At 38.2% G+C, this 19339-nt stretch overlaps 1 protein-coding gene across 12 annotated transcripts in view; it reads right to left on the reverse strand.

Annotated features, from left to right (window-relative positions):
• Positions 1-789: 789 nt before the first annotated feature.
• Positions 790-19339, reverse strand: part of PRKAB2 (protein kinase AMP-activated non-catalytic subunit beta 2) — a 29492-nt gene continuing 10942 nt past the window's right edge. For 4 of the 12 annotated variants that reach the window (XR_007402847.1, XM_049095313.1, XM_049095312.1 and 1 more), the window contains 2 exons: positions 18568-18611; positions 13870-17076 (listed from right to left, as the gene is read on the reverse strand). Coding sequence is in view for 5 of the 12 variants with exons in the window: in XM_049095313.1 (XP_048951270.1) it covers positions 17073-17076; positions 18568-18611 (48 nt within the window). In the remaining 7 variants the exon portion in view is untranslated. Of the gene's footprint in view, positions 1252-10139; positions 10328-13869; positions 18612-19339 lie in introns of those variants that run through there. The other 8 variants (XM_025453301.3, XM_025453303.3, XM_049095311.1 and 5 more) reach the window with 6 other exon arrangements.

Consider the following 19339-nt stretch of genomic DNA (forward strand, 5'->3'; position numbering starts at 1 on the left):
CTCTCTCTCTGTGTGTCCCTCATGAATAAAAAAATAAAATCTTTAAAAAAACAATTACAGTATAGTCCAGCACTTCCACTTCTGGGTATAAACCCAAAAGAATTGAAAGCAAAACACAAATAGATACTTGTACATTCATGTTTAGAGTAGCAATACTCACAATAGTCAAAAGTTGGAAGCAACTCCAGGGTCCATTGATGGGTGAATGGATAAACAAAATGTGGTATAAACATACAATGGAACATTATTCACCTTTAAAAAGGAAGGAAATTATGATACATGCTACAATGTGAGTGAATACTGAAGACATTATGCTAAGTGAGAGAAGCCAATCACAAAGGATAGATACTGTGTGATTCCACTCATGTGATGTACTTATGAAATTCATAGAGACAAAGAAGAGAATGGTGGTTGCGGGGAAGGGGGGAGGGAGGGGGAAATGAAGAGTTGGGGAGAGGGGAAAATGAAGAGTTGTGTAATGGGAACAGAGTTTTAGTTTTGTGAAGTGAAAAAAATTCTGGTGATGGATGGGAATGATGATTGCACAACAGTGTGAATGTACTTAACACCACTGAACTGTATGCATAAAAATTGTTAAAATGGGGATCCCTGGGTGGCGCAGCAGTTTAGCGCCTGCCTTTGGCCCAGGGCGCGATCCTGGAGACCCGGAATCGAATCCCACGTCGGGCTCCCGGTGCATGGAGCCTGCTTCTCCCTCTGCCTATGTCTCTGCCTCTCTCTCTCTCTCTGTGACTATCATAAATAAATAAATAAAAAAAATTTAAAAAATTGTTAAAATGGTCAATTTTATGTTATGTATAACTGTTTAAGTGAATAATTTTAAAGGGGGGAGGAAGCCAGTTACACCTTTCAAAATAGAACAAAAATAGACATTACCCCAGCTCTTGAGGCACCCTTTGTCTCGAAGCCATCATTTGTCAAATAGCATACAAAGTGCTGTTACAGCAATGTGAATAAAAAAAAAAAAATGCAGAGTTTGAAAAAAAGTGCCCAGTGATGTCTGGGAGATGACCTTATTGACTCTTCTGATCTCCACACCTGCTTCTTCTAATAGCTGAATGACTTGTCTCCTGGACTCTCATATGGAAGAGAGTCTCACAGTCTCCGGCAGACTTCAGCCTCTAGATTCCCCCAGCACCTGAGCTCTGGGCTGGCTCAGTGCAGACAGTACTGCCAAGATCTCCAGGAACTGCTGATGTCGAAGCTAATGTATCTGCCTTAGCCAGTCAGCTGGAAGAAAAGAGAGGCATATTTAATGAGTTATGTAATTGGAGCATTCCCACAGTGATGAGTGATAATGTATCTTCTTCCTGAGAAGCTAACTGCTTTCCAGTTAGCTCTCAGTTTCACTCTGATATTCCCAACCTCAAAGTAAATGCAATCTTCATCATTTTCCTGAGAAGATAGATCTCACTTTTCAGTTTAAAAAAAGCCTGAGTTTGCAACATGGATGGATGGAGCTAGAGAGTATAATGCTAGGCAAAGTAAGTCAGTCAGATAAAGACGAATATCTCACTCATGTGGGATTTAAGAAACAAAACAAATGAGCAAGGGAAAATAAAAGAGAGACAAACCAAGAAAGACTTAATTATAGAGAACAAACTGATGGTTACCGGAGAGGAGAAATGCGGGGAGGTGGGGGAGATAGGGGATGGAGATTAAAGAATGCAATTACCGTAATGAAAAATTAAAATAAAATGAAAGGGAATAACAAACAATTTTTTAAAAAAAATCCTGAGGTACAAAGGAATAAAGTACTGTAGGGTAAAACTGGGATCAAAATCCAAGATTACTGATTTCTACTACAGTCACTCAACTGCCTTGCCTCTCTAAGGAATGTGATAAACTAATCTGTTATTAACTATTTATGCATCTGATTCTGCAAACATAGCATCTTTGCTCATCTATTTTGGGACTTTAACTTAGAACTCAATTCAGGCACTTACTGAGATCCAATGGGTAAAGTGTTGTTCTACAAATTATAAGTTATAGTTATATAGTTATAAGGACACAGAGTTGACCATATATAATGTGTGACTTTAAGGACCTTAAAAGTGTTTTCAACAGAATCTATATATATATGAGAACAGCAGTATCAGGCAGAGATAGGCTTATTCTGCTAGAAAGAAAACAAGATATTTGGAGAAAATTATCTCTTCTCTCACATAAGTTAAGAATCTAACACTCTCCAGGTCTGACACTCACCTGTTTCCCAAATGGATCAGGGTATGTGAGCTTGAGAATGTTGCTGGAAAAATCAAATATTCCATAAGACCCTCTCTATCTTTTCCTGAGCATGTATATGAAGTTATTTTCTTATAGAAGAGCCATAAAATTAAACAAAAATACTTATTTTCTCAGGGACAGAGTCTTTTCTTAAGGGCGAGGTTTTTTCTTACATAGTCTGCTAATCTTTATATTTTACTTGAAGATTTTAGTTCACTGAAATTGAATGTAATTATTGTTATAGCTGGGTTTATATCTACCACTTTATTACTTGGTTTCTCTCTATATATCATCTATTTTATATTCCCCTTTCTATTCCTTTGCTTTCTTTTGGATTAGATAAATATTTTATGTTACTACATTGTTTTCCTATTAACTTGCTAACATTTACTATTCTTTGAGAGCTTACTGTAGAAATATTAACATGTATTGTTAATTTATTATATGTATTTTTAAATATTTATTTATTTATCTGAGAGAGACAGCAGGAGGGTCAGAGAGAGAAAGAATCTCAAGCAGACTCCACACTGAGCATAGAGCCTGAAACACGGCTCAATTCCACAACCCTGAGATCATGACCTGAGCCAAAATAAAAAATCAAATGCTTAACCGAGCCCTCCCAGTGCCCTGATTTATTATATTTTTATACAAAAGATTAGTTTCACAATACTGCTAGAATCTTAGAAAACTGTAACTACTTTTATCCACTTCTCCCTTTTGCATTATTGTTGACAAACTATTGTTGTCAATTCCTGAAGTCATTAAATTTTTTATACCCATGTATCTACTTTTTCCAGTATTCCTCATTCCATTCTACATTGCTGTGTTTCCAACTAGAATTCTCTCTTTTCATTATTTCATAAAAATTACTTTTTAAAATATTTTATTTATTTATTCATGAGAGACATAGAGAGAGAGGCAGAGACATAGGCAGAGGAAGATGGAGGCTCCTTGCAGGGAGCCTGATGTGAGACTCAGTCCCAGGACTCCAAGATCATGACCTGAGCCAAAGGCAGATGCTCAACCACTGAGCCATCCAAGCACCTCTCATAAAAATTTCTTTTAATATATTTGTAACATCTGTGCTGGTGTTGAATTTCCTGTTTTTGTTTGTCAAAAAACATTTATTGCACCATCACTTTTTTTTTGCTTTTTAAACTTTTTTATGCTTTATTGAGGTATAATTAACACATCATTGACTACATTTATTTAAAGTACATACTGATGTGTATATATATATATATATAAAGCATCACCACAATCAAGATAATGAACATATTATCTTCCCCCAAGGTTTCCTCTTGCTCTTTTGTAATCTCTCCCTCTCTCCTATCTCTACTATCTCTACTATTCACATACCTCCCCAGGTAATCATTGATCTGATTTCTGGATCATACAATATATGCTTTATGCTATTTTTCTGTTTGGCTTCTTTTGCTCAGCATAATGATTTTGAGTTTTAACCATGTTATTATGTTGTGGTAGTTAATTTTATGCTGTGGTGGGCTAAGGGATGCCCAAATAGCTGGTAAAACATTATTTTTGTGTGTGTCTGTGAGGATCTTTATGGAAGAGATTAGCATTTGATTCAGTAGACTGAGTAAAGACATCCACCCTCACCAATGTGGGTAGACATCATCCAATCTTTTGATGGCATGAATGGAACAAAAAGGCAAAAGAAGGGAGAGTTCATTCTCTTTTCTTGGTCTAGGACATCCATCTTTTCCTGTCCTCAGGCAGCGGAGCTCCTGGTTCTTGGGCATTTGAACTTGGACTGAATTATATCACTGGCTTTCCTGGCTTGGGTTTCCATTGTATAGAGAACAGACTGTGGCATTTCTTGGCCTCCAAACCACATGAGCCAATTCCCATTATATATATATATATATATATATATATATATATATATATATATATATATATATTTGTTTGTATACAAACATGTATATATTTACATCTATATTTCCTATTGGTTCTGTCTTTGTGAAGAATCCTGATTAATATTTGCCTGTATCAGAAGTTGTTTCCTTTTATTGCTGAATAGTATTTCATTGTATGGATAAGCCACAATTTTTAAATTCATTTGCTTGTTGAAGGACATTTGATTTCTTTTCTGTTTGTAACTGTAACCAAAAATTGCTATGTATAAGTTTTTGTGTGAACATATACTGTCATTTATCTTGAGTAAATAGGAGTAGAATAGCTGGCTCATATAATAGTTGAAATTTTAAAGAAATCACCAAATTGTTTTCCAAAGTATCTGTATCCATTACATTCCCACTAGAGTGTGTAAGAGTTCTAGTTGTTCCACATTCTCATCAGCACTTGACATGGTCAGGTTTTTAAATTTCAGACATTCTAGTGGGCATGTACTGGCATATTTTGGTTTTAATTTCCATTTTCTTAATGACTAATGATGCTTAGTATCTTTCCGTGTGCTTATTTCCCCTTATTATACATTCTTTGGTGAACATTTGTTAAAATGTTTTGCCCTTTTTGTTTGTGTTATTTATATTCTTTTAAAAAATATTTATTTATTTTAGAAAGAGAGAGAGAGAGAGAATCTCTAGCAGACTCTGTACTGAACACAGAGCCTGACACTCGGGACTTGATCCCAAGACTACAAGATCATGACCTGACCTGAAATCAAGGTTTGGATGCTCAAATGACTGACCTACCCAGGCACCCCATTTATATTCTCATTATTTAGTTGCAAGAGCTCTTTATATATAATAACTCTTTATATATATAAGAATTTTGTCAAATATATATTTGGCAAATATTTTTTCCCAGTCTGTGACTTGTCTTTTATTTTCAAAAAGTATCCTCTTAAAAAAAAAAAAAAAAAAAAAAAGTATCCTCTTAAAGGGAAAAGTTTCTAACTTGTAAGGTCTAATTTGTTGACTTTTTCTTTTATTGTTTGTGTTTTTATGTAATATTTAAGAAATCTTTACCAAACCTAAAGTCATTAAGATTTTCTATGTATTTTTCTAGAAATTTTATAGTTTTAGCAAAATTAAGTTTATAAAAATTCTCAAGTTAATTATTTACCCAAATAAATTTTTAATTCAAAAAAAAATATATGCATCCCTGTTTGTTGCAGCATTATTCACAGTAGCCAAGATATAGAAGCAACCTAAGTGTTGATAGATAAAGAAGATGTGGTGGGCAGCCCCGGTGGCTCAGCGGTTTAGCGCCGTCTTAGGCCTGGGGTGTGATCCTGGAGTCCCAGAATCCAGTCCCACATCGGACTCCCTGCATGGAGCCTGTTTCTCTCTCTGCCTGTGTCTCTGCCTTTCTCTCTGTCATGAATAAATAAAATCTTTTTTTTAAAAAAAAGATGTGGTGTGTGTGTGTGTGTGTGTGTGTAATGTAATATTACACAACCATAAAAAGGATGAGATCTTTCCATTTGTGGCAACATGGATGGCCCTAAGAGGTATTAAGCTAAGTGCAATAAATTAGACAGAGAAAGACAAATACCATATGATTTCACTCTTATATAGAATCAAAGAAATGAAACAAGGGAATAAACAAACAAAAGGCAGAATCAAACCTAGAAATGCAGAGGACAAACTGATGGTTGCTACAGGGCAGGTGGCGGGGGGGGGGATGGACAAAATGGGTGAAGGGGAGTGGGAGATACAGGCTTCCAGTTATGGAATGAATAAGTCACGGGAGTAAAAGATACAGCATAGGGTATATAGTCAATGATATTGTAATAATGTTGCATGGTATTAGGTAGTAGTTATAATTGTGATGAGCATAGCATAAGGTATAGAGATATTGAGTCACTATGTTGTACACCTGAAACTAATGTAACATTGGGTATCAACTATACCCCCCAAATGAAAAAAAAAAAAGAGTAAAGATGGAAAAATATAAATTATGCTAACAGTAAAAAGAAGAAAGTTGGAGTGGCTATATTAATATCTGACAAAGTAGATTTCAGACCAAAAAATATTACTAGGACCAAAGAGAGTCATTCATTAAACCTGATAATGGGGTCAATTATTCAGAGCCCATACAAATTCTAAATGTTAAGCAATGAATAATAGAGCTTCAAATTACACAAAATCAAACTGATAAAACTGCAAGAAGAGATCAACAAATTTACAGTTATTGTCAGAGATTTTAACGCCCTTTCTCAGTAACTGGCAGAACAAACAGACATAATATCAGTAAGGAATAGAAGACCTAAAAATACCATAAACCAAGATTCCTAGTTGACATTTATAGAATACTCCATCCAAGAGAGCAGAGAACATATTCTTCCAAAGTACACATGGAACATTTACCAAGTTAGACCATGTTTTGGGCCATAATACAAGTCTCATTAAAAGGATTCAAGTCATACAAAATATGTTTTATCAAACAAATAAAATATACTTTATTGCTGCAATGGAATTAAATTAGAACTCAGTAACAAGACATATGACATGGAAAATTCTCAAATATTTAGAAACTAAATAAAACACTTCTAAATATTCCATAGATCAAAGAAAAAGTAGAGGGGATGATAGAACTTCCTTGAACTGAACAAATATGAAAACATAAAATATAAAACTTTGTGAAATGCAGTATGATTTTCACTAGCTATGCCATTCTGGGATGACAGTTCTTTTAGCACTTGAAAAATGTTGTGCCACATCTTCTGGCTGCCATGGTTTTGAGAAGTCTTTTGTCATTCAAATGGTTTCTTTCTTCTATGTGTCATGTCTTTCACTGTGTTTCAAGTGGTTTGTTTGTTCCCCTTTAGTTTTCAGAAGTTTGGCTATGATGAGTTTTATGTATTTCTTTGGGTTTATCCTGTTTAAGGTTTGATCTCCTGGAAGCTGCAGATTTATGTCTTTTGCCAAATTTGGGAAAATTTTCAGCCATTATTTTTCTGAGTACTTTTTAAGCCCCACACTCTTCTCTCCTGGGACTCTGATAACAGGCATGTTAGTTTTTATTATTATTATTATTATTATTATTATTATTGACCTACTGTTCTCTGAGGCTCTGTTAATTTCTTTTTTAGTTTCTCTCTGTTGTTGATTCTGTTGTTCTATCTTCCATTTCATTGATTCTTCCTCTGTTTCCTCCATTCTGCTGTTGAGTCAATCTATTGATATTTTATTTTAGTTACTGTATTTCTCAGTTCTAAACTTTCCATTTGTTTCTTCTTTATATCTTTTATTCTTTACTGAGATTTTCTTTTTCTTTGATGAGACTTCCTTTACTTCATTTGTTTCAAGTGTGTTAGTAGTTGTTCATTGAAGTATGTTTATGACAGCTGCTTTAAAATCCTTGTCAGATAATTTTAACATCTGTGTCATTTTATTGTTTTTATATACTAGTTGTCTTTTCCCATTCAAGTTGAACCCTTCCTGGTCTTGATGTGATAGGTAACTTTTGTTTGAAACCTGGATAGTTTGAGCATTATGTCATGAGACTCTGGATCTTCCTCAAGGCTTTTTTCACTAGATTCCTCTGACGGAGTTAAGGTGAGGGTGTTGGTGGGGTAGAAGTCTAGGTTCTCCACTCAGCCTTACTGACACCCAAGAGGGGACTCTGTGTTAATTCAGGACGGATGGGAATTATAGCTCTCCATTAGGTCCCCCTGATATCCTACACCTCCAGGCTGGGAGGGTAGGAGTGCCTCCTTACTGTTCTCTGAATGGCCTCTGTGTCTTGCTAGGCAGCCGCTTTGCTAGTCCATACTAGAGAGATCAGGGAACTCATCATTGTCTCATTCCTTGCATCCTGAGGTCCCTAGTCAGCCTGCCCTTTTCTGTCTTTCAGGATCTTCTTATGTTTTTGTTTGTTTGTTTGTTTGTCTTCTTATGTTTGTTTTATATATAATATCCAAGGTTTTAGGAGTACTTGGAAGAATAGGAATTATTAGTATGTGTTATCCAACTTTCCAGGCAGAAGTCACTCTTTCAGTTTTTTACTGTAAGAAAAAGTCCTTTTTTTTTTTTTTAGATTTATTTTTTATTGGTGTTCAATTTACTAACATACAGACTAACCCCCAATGCCCGTCACCAATTCACTCCCACCCCCCGCCCTCCTCCCCTTCTACCACCCCTAGTTCCTTTCCCAGAGTTAGCAGTCTTCACGTTCTGTCTCCCTTTCTGATATTTCCCACACATTTCTTCTCCCTTCCCTTATATTCCCTTTCACTATTATTTATATTCCCCAAATGAATGAGAACATATAATATTTGTCCTTCTCCGACTGACTTACTTCACTCAGCATAATACCCTCCAGGAAAAAGTCCTTTTTTGAAACATATTTTCTCTGGGTAAATAGTTCAAGGTGACAGGTTTTGTTGTTGTTGTTGTTTTAGTACTTTAAAGATATTCTTCCACTGTGTTCTAACATGTTCTTTTTTTTTTTTTTTCAAGATTTTATTTATTTATTCATGAGAGACAGAGAGAGAGAGAGAGAGAGAGAGAGAGAGAGAGAGGCAGAGACACAGGCAGAGGGTGAAGCAGGCTCCATGCAGGGAGCCTGATGTGGGACTCGATCCCAGGACTCCAGGATCACACCCTGGGCTGAAGACAGGCGCTAAACCGCTGAGCAACCCGGGCTGCCCTAACCTGTGTTATTTCTGATGAAAACTCTGTTGCATCCTTATCTTTGTTCCTCTTTTTTTTTTTTTTTAATTTTTATTTATTTATGATAGTCACAGAGAGAGAGAGGCAGAGACACAGGCAGAGGGAGAAGCAGGCTCCATGCACCGGGAGCCCGATGTGGGATTCGATCCCGGGTCTCCAGGATCGCGCCCTGGGCCAAAGGCAGGCGCCAAACCGCTGCGCCACCCAGGGATCCCTGTTCCTCTTTATATAACTAGTCTTTTTTCCTCCCTTAGGTTTCTTTTACATCTTTCTCTTTATAATAGGTTTTGAAAGATGTGATTGTGATTTGTCTTAGTTTGGTGTGTTTTTTTAAAAAAATCTTATGCTTGGGTTTGTTGAGCTATTTGGATCTGTGGCTTTATGGTTTTCATCAAATTTGAGGAAAATCTGTCACTATTTCTTCAAATACTTGTTCTGTTCCTCTTCCTATTACCTCTTTTGGGGACTCTAATTATTATGTTAAAGTTTTCCCCAATTTACTGATGTTCTATTCATTTTTACAAGCCTTTTTTCATCCTGTTTTATTTTGTGTAGTTTCTATATCTTCAGGTTTGATCTTTCTGTTGTAGTGTCTAATCTAATGCTTATTCCATTTAGTGTGTTTTTCCTCTAATGATTTGTAGTTTTCATCTCTAAAGTTGAAAATCGTATCTGATATATCTCTACTTATAACGTTCAGGGGCAGCTGTGTGGTTTAGTTGGTTAAGCATCTGACTCTTAATTTCGGCTCAGGTCATGATCTCAGGGTTATGGGATCAAGCCCAGTGTTGGGCTCCCTGTGCTCAATAAGAAATATGCTTGAGATTTACTCCCTCTACCTCTCCCCTGACTCATGCACGCTTTCTCTCTAAAATAAATCTTCAAGAAATATTCAGTCTCTTCTCTATATTTTTGACGTATGGAATATAAAATAATTTTTCCACTTTCATTGTCTGCGATTTCTAACCTCTTGTGTCAATTCTGAGTCATTTTGAATTGATTGATTTTTTTTTCTCTTTATGGTTTGATCATCCTATTTCTCTGAATAGCTCACATTTTTAAAATTCAATGTCAGACATTGTAAGTTTTGTCTTGATTGGTACAGGATATTTTTGCAGGTTTTTATTTTTTTTTGTATATATTCTTTAGCTTTGTTATAGGATGAGTTAAATTACTTGGAAGCAGCTTGATCCCATGGCTTTTGCATTTGAGATGTTAGGTGAGATGATAGCAGTGTTGTATTCATTTTCTATTGCCGCTGTGACAAATTACAACAAACTTAATGCCTTAAAATGACACAGATTTATTAGTTTACAGTAGTTTATAAATCCAAAATTGTTCTCACTGGAATAAAATAAAGATGTCTGTGTTTTTGTTTTTGTTTTTCTGGAGGCTCCATGGGATAATCCATTTCCTTGTCTTTTCTAACTCTTAGAAGCTATGCACATTCCTTGGCTTCGGTCTTCTTTTTCGATCTTCAAAACCAACAAGAGCAGGTTGAGTCCTTTTCATATTATATCACTCTGACCTCCCTTTTGCACTTATTAGATTGGGTCCATCCACCCGAATAATCCAGAGTCAACCCCTCCCCCCCGCCCATTTTAGGGTCAACTGATTAGCAAACTTAATTCCATCTGCAATCTTAGTTTCCTTTTGGCATGTGATCCAACATATTCATAGATTATGGGAATTAGGACATAGACATCTTTGGAGGGCCATTAGTCTGCCTACCACAAGCATTTTGTTTTGGGTTAATTGTTCCCCAACTAAGGCAAGACTCTGCTGAGTATTGTACTCATTATTCCACAAATTATGAAGTTTACCAGGCTGGTAGGAGCAGAGACTATTCCTGGCCCTGTATGAGGTCTGGGTGCTATTCTCTTTATTCTTTCTGATTGTTCTTTATCTAGACTCAGAAAGTGTCTTTTTGCATGTGCATTGGTCAGTACTCTGCTGAATACACAAAGGAACTCTCTGCTGATTAAGTTCTATCTGGGTATCCTCGGGTGGCTCAGTGGTTTAGCACCTGCCTTCGGCCCAGGGTATGATCCTGGAGTCCCGGGATTGAGTCCCACATCGGGATCCCTGCATGGAGCCTGCTTCTCCCTCTGCCTATGTCTCTGCCTCTCTCTCTCTCTCTCTTTGTGTCTCTCATGAATAAATAAAATCTTAAAAAAAAAAAAAACTCTATCTGTGTGTAGCTCTCTTTCCTTAGTACTCTACCCTGTGCTTCTAGCAGAGTTGGATTCTGAAGACTCTTAGCTCTGTGTCCTCAACTCAGGCAGTTCACCAGCCTGGAAATTCTCAAGGAAGTCCACTTAGGCAATTAAAGGGTGCATTTCATTTGTTTCCCATATTTCAAGGATCACTGTTCTTTACTGCTTGGTTTCACTGAAAACCATTGTTTCATATATTCCGTCTGGATGGCTCATTGTTTTAGGTGGGAGGGTAAATCTAGTCCCTGTTATTTTGATGAGAAACAAAAGTCTCCTGGTTATTTTTGATTGGATATCAAATATTGTGACTGTTTACCTTGTTGACTGCAGCATGTCTTTGTATTCCTATAGATATTTCTTTTTTCTAAACATTTTATTTATTTGGTAAAGAGAGAACTAGTGCATGCAAGAGTGTGCACTAGTGGTGGGGAGGGACAGAGGCAGAGGAAGAAGCCGACTTCCTACGGACTCTGAGATCATGACCTGGGCCAAAATTAAGAGTCAGATGCTCAACTGACTGAGCCACCCCTTTGTGCTAGCTCTTAAGCATCCCATGTAAGTTCAGACCTCAGTAAGTATCCTTTGGGGAAAAGTAACAATGCATCTGAAGTCCCTCAAGTTTTCAAGTCATCCCTTTACCGCTACATGACACTAAGAGCTTTGTTGGTTTTACTTTATCCCATCAGATATCCTCTGCCTGGGCAAAGTTCAGTCTTCAGTCCATGCGCAGCATCAGCAACTGCTACAGGGAATAACTAGTGATCTCAGTTCATCTTGGACAGTTCTACCTTGTTTCATGAACTTGAGTTCATCTAGACCTGGTTGCTGCTATAGTTCTCTTTTATAGCTAGAAGTTCTAAGCTCAGTCTGGCTCTTTATATAGGTAGATCCCCGGATTGTCAAATTCCTCTATTCTGTCCCCAGATATCCTAACTCTAGGTCACTCTCCTAGATAACCTATAAACCAGATCTGCTAATTGGGGGAGAAACAGAAACACTATCTTCAGGTTGGCAGAAATGTTTCCATTTGTGGATAAAACAGAAAACCCCAAACATCCAAAATATCCTCAGCCTGTCTCCCGACCCCCCAAAATATTTTCTGAGATCCAACTGAATGCAACACCCTCCCACTACCTGATCTCAACACCTAACTTTTGTGTTGTGACCCAGAACTATTGTAATCTATAATGAAGATTTCTGGAAACAAGAACTAAGCTAGGGTATAGGTCATAGTTTTGAGGAATCAGTCGACCTGGGGTTAAGGCTTCCCCTAAGATCCAGCTACACAGGTCTGCAGTAATCTTGGTGGCTATTTCAGGGGCTTAGTATTCCTACCTGATGTTCTTATCATAATCTATCAGGAAGGTGGGCTTTGGAAGCTGTAGTGAAGTTAAACTAGTTCAGAAGTAGTAGAGAAGTTTGTTAAAACCTGCTTATGGTTTAAACATATCATAAATCATATGGACTTTAGGTCTTCTGACAGAGAACCTTGCCCTGCTCCCTAGGAAGTCAATGAAAAGAGAAAACTCTCATGACAGAAGTCTCCTTCGGAGCACAATTGAGTGCCTGAATAATTCTAACTGGTAGGAGAGCATGGAGAAAATTCATCTTGAGCCAGTGTAAGTGCCCTGGGGCCAAGGAATGTGTTGAGGAAAGAGAGGAGGTACTCAAGACTTGCATATGTTCTGCTGGATGAAGGAGGGGAGAGATTCAGGATGTCTTTGAACATCCTGTGTTATAAGTGACAGGACAGAGGACAAGGGGACTCTGGAAGGAATTTAAGACCCCAGCCAAGTGGGCCAGAGAGAAATGCTTCAGGAAGCACACACCAATGCAAGTTTGGGCTTTGATAGAATTCTGATGCCATGCCATTTCAGTGACCAGGGTGCATGTTTAGGAGAGCATTCTGTCAGAGGCTAGTCCACATCACATCTGGCACTGTGCCTTGTCTGCAGTTAGTTTTTGATCTGCTCCTGGGGGTTGAGGTTAAGGTTTGTTCTGTTTCTGCAACCACCAGTCTTCATCACTTGCCCCACTTCACCCCTTCATACTTCACTTCTCTATCACCTCCTCTACTCTTTTCGCTAACCACTCCCAGTGTCCTTTCTCTGGGTCTCCCTCAAAGAAATTTAACCCATGTTAGATGCTGTAGAGTGGCAAATACAGTGGAGTCTATGTTGTTTTAGGAAAAGTCCAGAGGTCAGCTATGTAAGAACTCTGTGAAATAAAGCGATGGAAGCCAAAATTACCCTGTTTCCATCAAGAACAAAGCCATTCAAGGAGAGTGATTTTCTGTCAGAATGAAGCACATAATCTGCTTTCATATATAGTGAAGTATCTGTCTGATAGTAAGAATAAGTAGGGAGGATCCTCATCCTGGATGTGCATTTGAATCATCTGGGGGCTTTAATACAGATGCCTAGATCCCATATCAGATATTTCCATTTAATTAGGGATGAAGTAGTTGATGGGACATCAGTATTTTTACAGAACCTGCATAGGTGGTATGAATGTACAGATAGGGGTGAAAACCCTTAGTCTAGGGTCTCAGCAAATCTAGCACAGTGTAACAGCTAAGTATGCAGATTTACAGAACATGCCAAATTTCACATCACTGAGTTTGCATTCCTTTAGTTAATAATGGCATAGCCTGGAACAAAAAGAGGAGAAGTAGCAGATGGATGATTTGTGTCCTACACCTACAACTTCTCTCTTTACCCAGAGGTGTTTGTGTGGTTCTGAGACTACCAAAGCAGATAGATCTTTATAATATAATTAGTGACCCATGAAGAACTCAAGTATTATTGCTGTATAATACTTTATTCAACAGTTTTATGGGAAAAAACCTCACATTTCTGTATGTGTTACATCACATAGTCCAGTAACAAATTACATTTGGGGAAAAGCTTTAAAATCCATTCTTGTATGCCAATCCTTTGTGGAATACTGAGAAGCAGCTCTGTACCTCAGCACTTAAAGGTTACAAAAAGCACCATTTAAAGGAGGATTCACGTATTTAATTCTCTTCCAAATTATAGTCTTATTCCCCTTTTATGAGAGCTGCACTCATCCAAAATGCTTCAGTGAAATAATAACTAGCATCCTCCAATCTACCAAAATTCAAACAAGTCTCACATATGGGGCCCAGTGTGGAGATTAGGACCAACTGACATCAGTGAACTTTGGCTGTTCTAAAACTGTAACCTAGGTAAGGTAAATGTTCAGTGAATAGGAACAGAAAAGAAGATGATCTGATCAAATACATAATATAATACTTATGGTAGGTAGGTATCCTTCGACCATTTAACCTGACTACAAAATCCACAGTGTTTGGCATTTCACAGCAATCTTACTGCAAAAGCACTGTGCTACACACGATTAATTCAACTCCAACTAGTGTTGGAACTAATAAAAGACTTCATTTTTAATGAAACAAATCACTTCAAAGCACAATAGAGAAAAGCAAATCAAGACAAAGTCCACATTTGAATCCTATAGGGATTCCATTGCTAAGAATTGGATTTCTTAAGTAACAGACTCTTGAGATTTCTGTCTCTCTTTTCCTTCTTCTTATAGTTTTAAAAAATAGATTTGGCCCTTTTACTCCAAAAATTTGGGTTCACTGCAGAAACAAGAGCCCCTCAACCTTCCACTATGATGGGTGCTTATGGAGAAACAAATGCCTAGATCTAGAGTCTCCGTAACCCCTACCACTCCCAGGTGCTCTATCCCATGGAGCTAGCAGTCCCTGATAGAAGACCACAAGGACTTGGCTGTAAGGATGAGCCCAAATAATGTGCGAACAAACTGTGCTATCTGCTCATAAGCCTATGCCCCGAATCACTAGAACACGAGGACTTAGAAATCTCTGAGAATATTTTGCAAACACATACAACATAGACTATTGCATATCATTGCATATGAGGTCAAAATTTTAAAAGCCCTATTTCCCCAGTTAGAAGCAGAGATTTCTATCATTAGTATGTCTCCTTCATTTATACCCAGATTAATATAAGCACAGTCTGGAGGTAACACTTCATTCCAACTTAACTTCATTTTAGCAGCATACACAGAGTACTGACACTTTGCAAAGGTTTTATCTCAGATCCACTAGGTATACAAGAGACAAGAAATAATTGTAGGGAGGCCTGGGTTTGTATGATTCTCTCAGAATCTCTTCTTGGATTCTTCTTTTACAGGGTTTCTCTACCATATAAGCATTGTTAAAAAAAAAAAAAAAAAAGCCAACACTCGAGGCCAGGTATGCCCATAGTGGGTGTTACAGAGTGACCCAATCCCATTCAACTCTAAGCTTCATGCAAGCTAATAACCATGACCATTACCAGCAAAATGACTAACATTTGTTTTAGGTAATGTTTGACCTGAGACTCTAGTAAAGTCAGTTTTACAAACGAAGGTAAAGCAGAATATAGAAGAAAGGGTAGAGACAAGGAAAAAGAGACAATGGGATGCTTTATACAGTAGGTTCTGTACACGGAGATACAAGGATACCAGTATGTTATATCTCATTTAATTAACAACAACAAAAAGGCCATTTTTAGTTCTGAGTTAAGCCTTTAATTTTCTAGTATCTTCCTCAGCTCAGTCACTCTTCCTTTTCCCCATAACCCCCAAATCATGCTGTAGTCCTTGAAGGATTAGCCCTCCTAAAGAGTGATTTTCTAACTCTTCTTTGACTCTGTGAAACTCCTATAAGCAAAAAAACCCACAGAAAAGTAAACTTTTTTTAAAGGCTAAAAGAGCAGGGTTTTTTTTTTTTCTGCCTTTATTCATTTTCAAAATCTGCCAATCTCTCTTCTGCAGAAAATAAACTATCCCTTTAACTAACATAAAAGAATGAGTTGGTTATACTCTGGGCTACCTTCCTCTTTCCCTCTCTACCTTCTGGAACTGTTTCTTAGGGACAGACTATGTGTGATAGGGCTTCTCAGGGCCATAGGGTATATTAGCAGGGCAGAGAAGGAACAGTGCTGAAGGAGGCATCACCCAGTTGCCTTTGCCAGTCTTCTTCTATACTGGCTGGTAGGCGCTCATTTTACATTTGGCTGGGAGATTACCTAAGAATTTAGAAGACTGACCCTTTTTGCACATATCCAGATTTGGAAGATATGAAGACTACAAGCACCAAGACCTAGTGTCACTGGAGCCAGAGCTAGTTCACAGAAGCCTCTTGCCTGAGAAACTTTTCCTGTCCCACTCTACTGATACATCTGTGTAAAAATTTTAATACAGAACACATAGGCAATTATACTTCAATACTGTTGACAAGAAATAGTAGTGTAACAAAATCCTCCATGTAACAAGAATTTGAATTCTCCTAAGTAGCCCACTTATTTAATGGGTATTGGAAAAAACAATAGTATAACTAAAGACAATGTAGATCCTGAGAGTACATTAGGATTCGGCCTGGATTTTTAACACACCACTCAAAAAGTGCTTGGGACCCTAAAAGGTTTCCCACAAGAGCTTTTTACTGCAGAAGGGTCCTTGAGTGGCTAAAGCAGTACCTACTCTCATCAGGTAACCCTCAAAGCACTCAGCAATTTACATTCCCAGCAAAACCACCCCAGTGCCCTACTGCCTCCATCCCAGCATCTAAGGTCTACACACCCAAAGACAACTGTATAATCAGCTTTTTTTTTTTTTTTTTTTTTTTTTTTTTTAATCTTTATTTATTTATGATAGTCACAGAGAGAGAGAGAGAGGCAGAGACACAGGCAGAGGGAGAAGCAGGCTCCATGCACCGGGAGCCCGACGTGGGATTTGATCCCGGGTCTCCAGGATCGCGCCCTGGGCCAAAGGCAGGCGCCAAACCGCTGCGCCACCCAGGGATCCCTATAATCAGCTTTGAATAGGAAAGACAGGAGGTAGCTAAACTGACCTATGGGCGCCCTTTTGGTGTGGCTGGACACATCCTAACAGTCCAGGTATCTCTCGAGCATCAAGTTTGGCCTCCTTCAGTGTTAAGTGTTTTGATTTGCATTTATCTGTAATAGAAGAGCCACAGATACTTGGGAAAAAGTTTTATCTCTGAACCCCAAGACTGGACTGGATAGCTACTTTTCATTCCACAAATGAAAATCATTGACCCCACTTCTTCATCAAACACTTTTAAAAAAGAAAAAAAACGATCCCGTTTGTACTTGGTGCAGGGAAGCGATAATGTTCATGGTTAGGAATCCTGGGGGGATTTTCTTGCTTCTTGGCCTATTGAGTCTCTAAGTTGAAGGATCTTTTTAGGGGCACCAAATGAGCCTGAATTTGTATCTAGAACAGTGTTCAGCATAGTGACATGCACAGGGTTGGCCACATTAATGTCAGATTGCAGAAGGCTTGACTACTTACTACTTTCTTGTTGAAGAAAATCTTGGGAACCATTTATCAAGAGCCTAAAATTTTCCTATTCGGTCTCTTAAGAACAATGAAAAGGCATTTTTTAATTAAAGAAAAATGTAGGCACATAAAAATCTCCCAAGGATGAAAGACATTAAAGTTTTCCTTGGTATCACTCCTACCTTCAATGCTATCTGTGAAAGAAAATATGGAAGCAGGGCCAGGCCTGGTGGGAAAACCTATGGGAATGCGCTGGGACAGCCTGAGCCATGATGGCACTAAGCTAAAACAAGGAAGTCAACCTTCTGCACTCTGCCTTTCCTATAATGCTGAGACATATTTTCCTTATTAGGAATTAAAACAAGTGGTAACAAAGTGGCCCAGGCCTATGCTGGGCAGAAAAGGAGACTTTCTGTCAGCCCTAGTCTGTGCTGTAGGTCACGTCTCACATAGCTTTGGAAGAAGGGGTCACTTGCCAGTGAGTTTTGTGTTAGGAAAGGGATAATGATCTGAAGGTTATCAAAGCAACAAGTGAAGTGAAATGAAAAGAAAAAGGGTTCCTGCGGGGCATCTGGTATAAAAAGCACAGGTTGTGCCACATACTCTAGGAATACAGAGAACCCATGCAAGAAAAGCTGCCCCTGAAAGGAGGGCAGATGTCTGGCACGAGCCCATCCCTTGGAAAGCTAAGGTAGCAGTAAAATCTCTACCCAACAAGGATCCTGAGAGTTGGCTCTTCATTCATTCTAGGAAAAAAGCTTCCTTTAATGGTTCTTCCTGCAGCTCCCCCAAACTGGTCTTGGCGAGGCCCCATAGGCAGAGAGAACACATCTAGCTAGGAGGCTTCCATTAACTTTCCTCTCATAGATGTATATATATATGTCTATATATATATATATATATAATTTTTTTTCTTAAAAATAAATTCCATGAACTCATAAAGCTCTCGTCTGCAATCAAATGCAAAAGCAGAGCATCCTACTCAAAGGCTCTGAAACACACATATCAGCCTCAAAGCAAATTAGCCTTCCAGTCTTAAGTAAGACTGATCCAGTCCAGAAAGGCAAGGGAGGTGCTTCTCTTAAATCCTGGGAGCCAGGAAGGGATCCCTTCAGATAGGCTTGTACAGCAGAGTAGTGACATACTTCTTCTTGTAGCGATGGGTTGCACTAAGGACCATCACACTGTCCTGCAAGGGAAAGAAAACATGCAGCTAATTCGTTAGTTCGGATGATAAGCGGCTCTTCCCCAGCCATCAGTCCCTCAGTCTGTCACATTTAACAGAGACAGTTGATATTACAGAAACAGGTTGGTTTGGGAGTCAATTCAACTTAAATTCCAATCCTGACTTCTCTATTGTGGCCCTGAGTAATCTACTTATGCCTTTAAGCCTTTTTTCTCATCGTGACAAAGGACAACACCTACCATGAAGGTGGCTCTGATGATTATATGAGAGTATCTGGCACAGTATCTGACACATAATAGGTGAAGAAATATTAGTCTCCTACCTCACTTCTTTCCCCACTTCAAAATTGAATATTGGGCTTAAAACTAGCATGGGAAAAAAAAATATCCTGACATTAATTTTTAGAAGGAAGTCTAAAATGCAATGAGAAGAAATGGTAGTGATCCTTCCTCCCCACCCATTTCCAAGCCCCAAAGCAGGTCTGATTTCCACTTAATACCAGGGATGGACTTAAAAAGTTCGTTCTAATCAAAAGGAGACTCAGGAATCCCTCTACATCCTTGAACAAAATGGACCCCAAAAACTTCTTTGGAAAGACACTCAATCCGATGGATCAACTCCAAACAGCCTAAACAATCTGACAGAACCAGGAATGGGTCAAGGCCAAGCTGAATCACAGTAATCAAGACCTGGACCTGGGTTAGAACCAATATGAAGAGTAAGAGGTACTC

The sequence above is a fragment of the Canis lupus genome, chromosome 17 (genome assembly GCF_003254725.2).
Source record: "Canis lupus dingo isolate Sandy chromosome 17, ASM325472v2, whole genome shotgun sequence".
In the NCBI taxonomy this organism is placed as follows: Eukaryota; Metazoa; Chordata; class Mammalia; order Carnivora; family Canidae; genus Canis; species Canis lupus.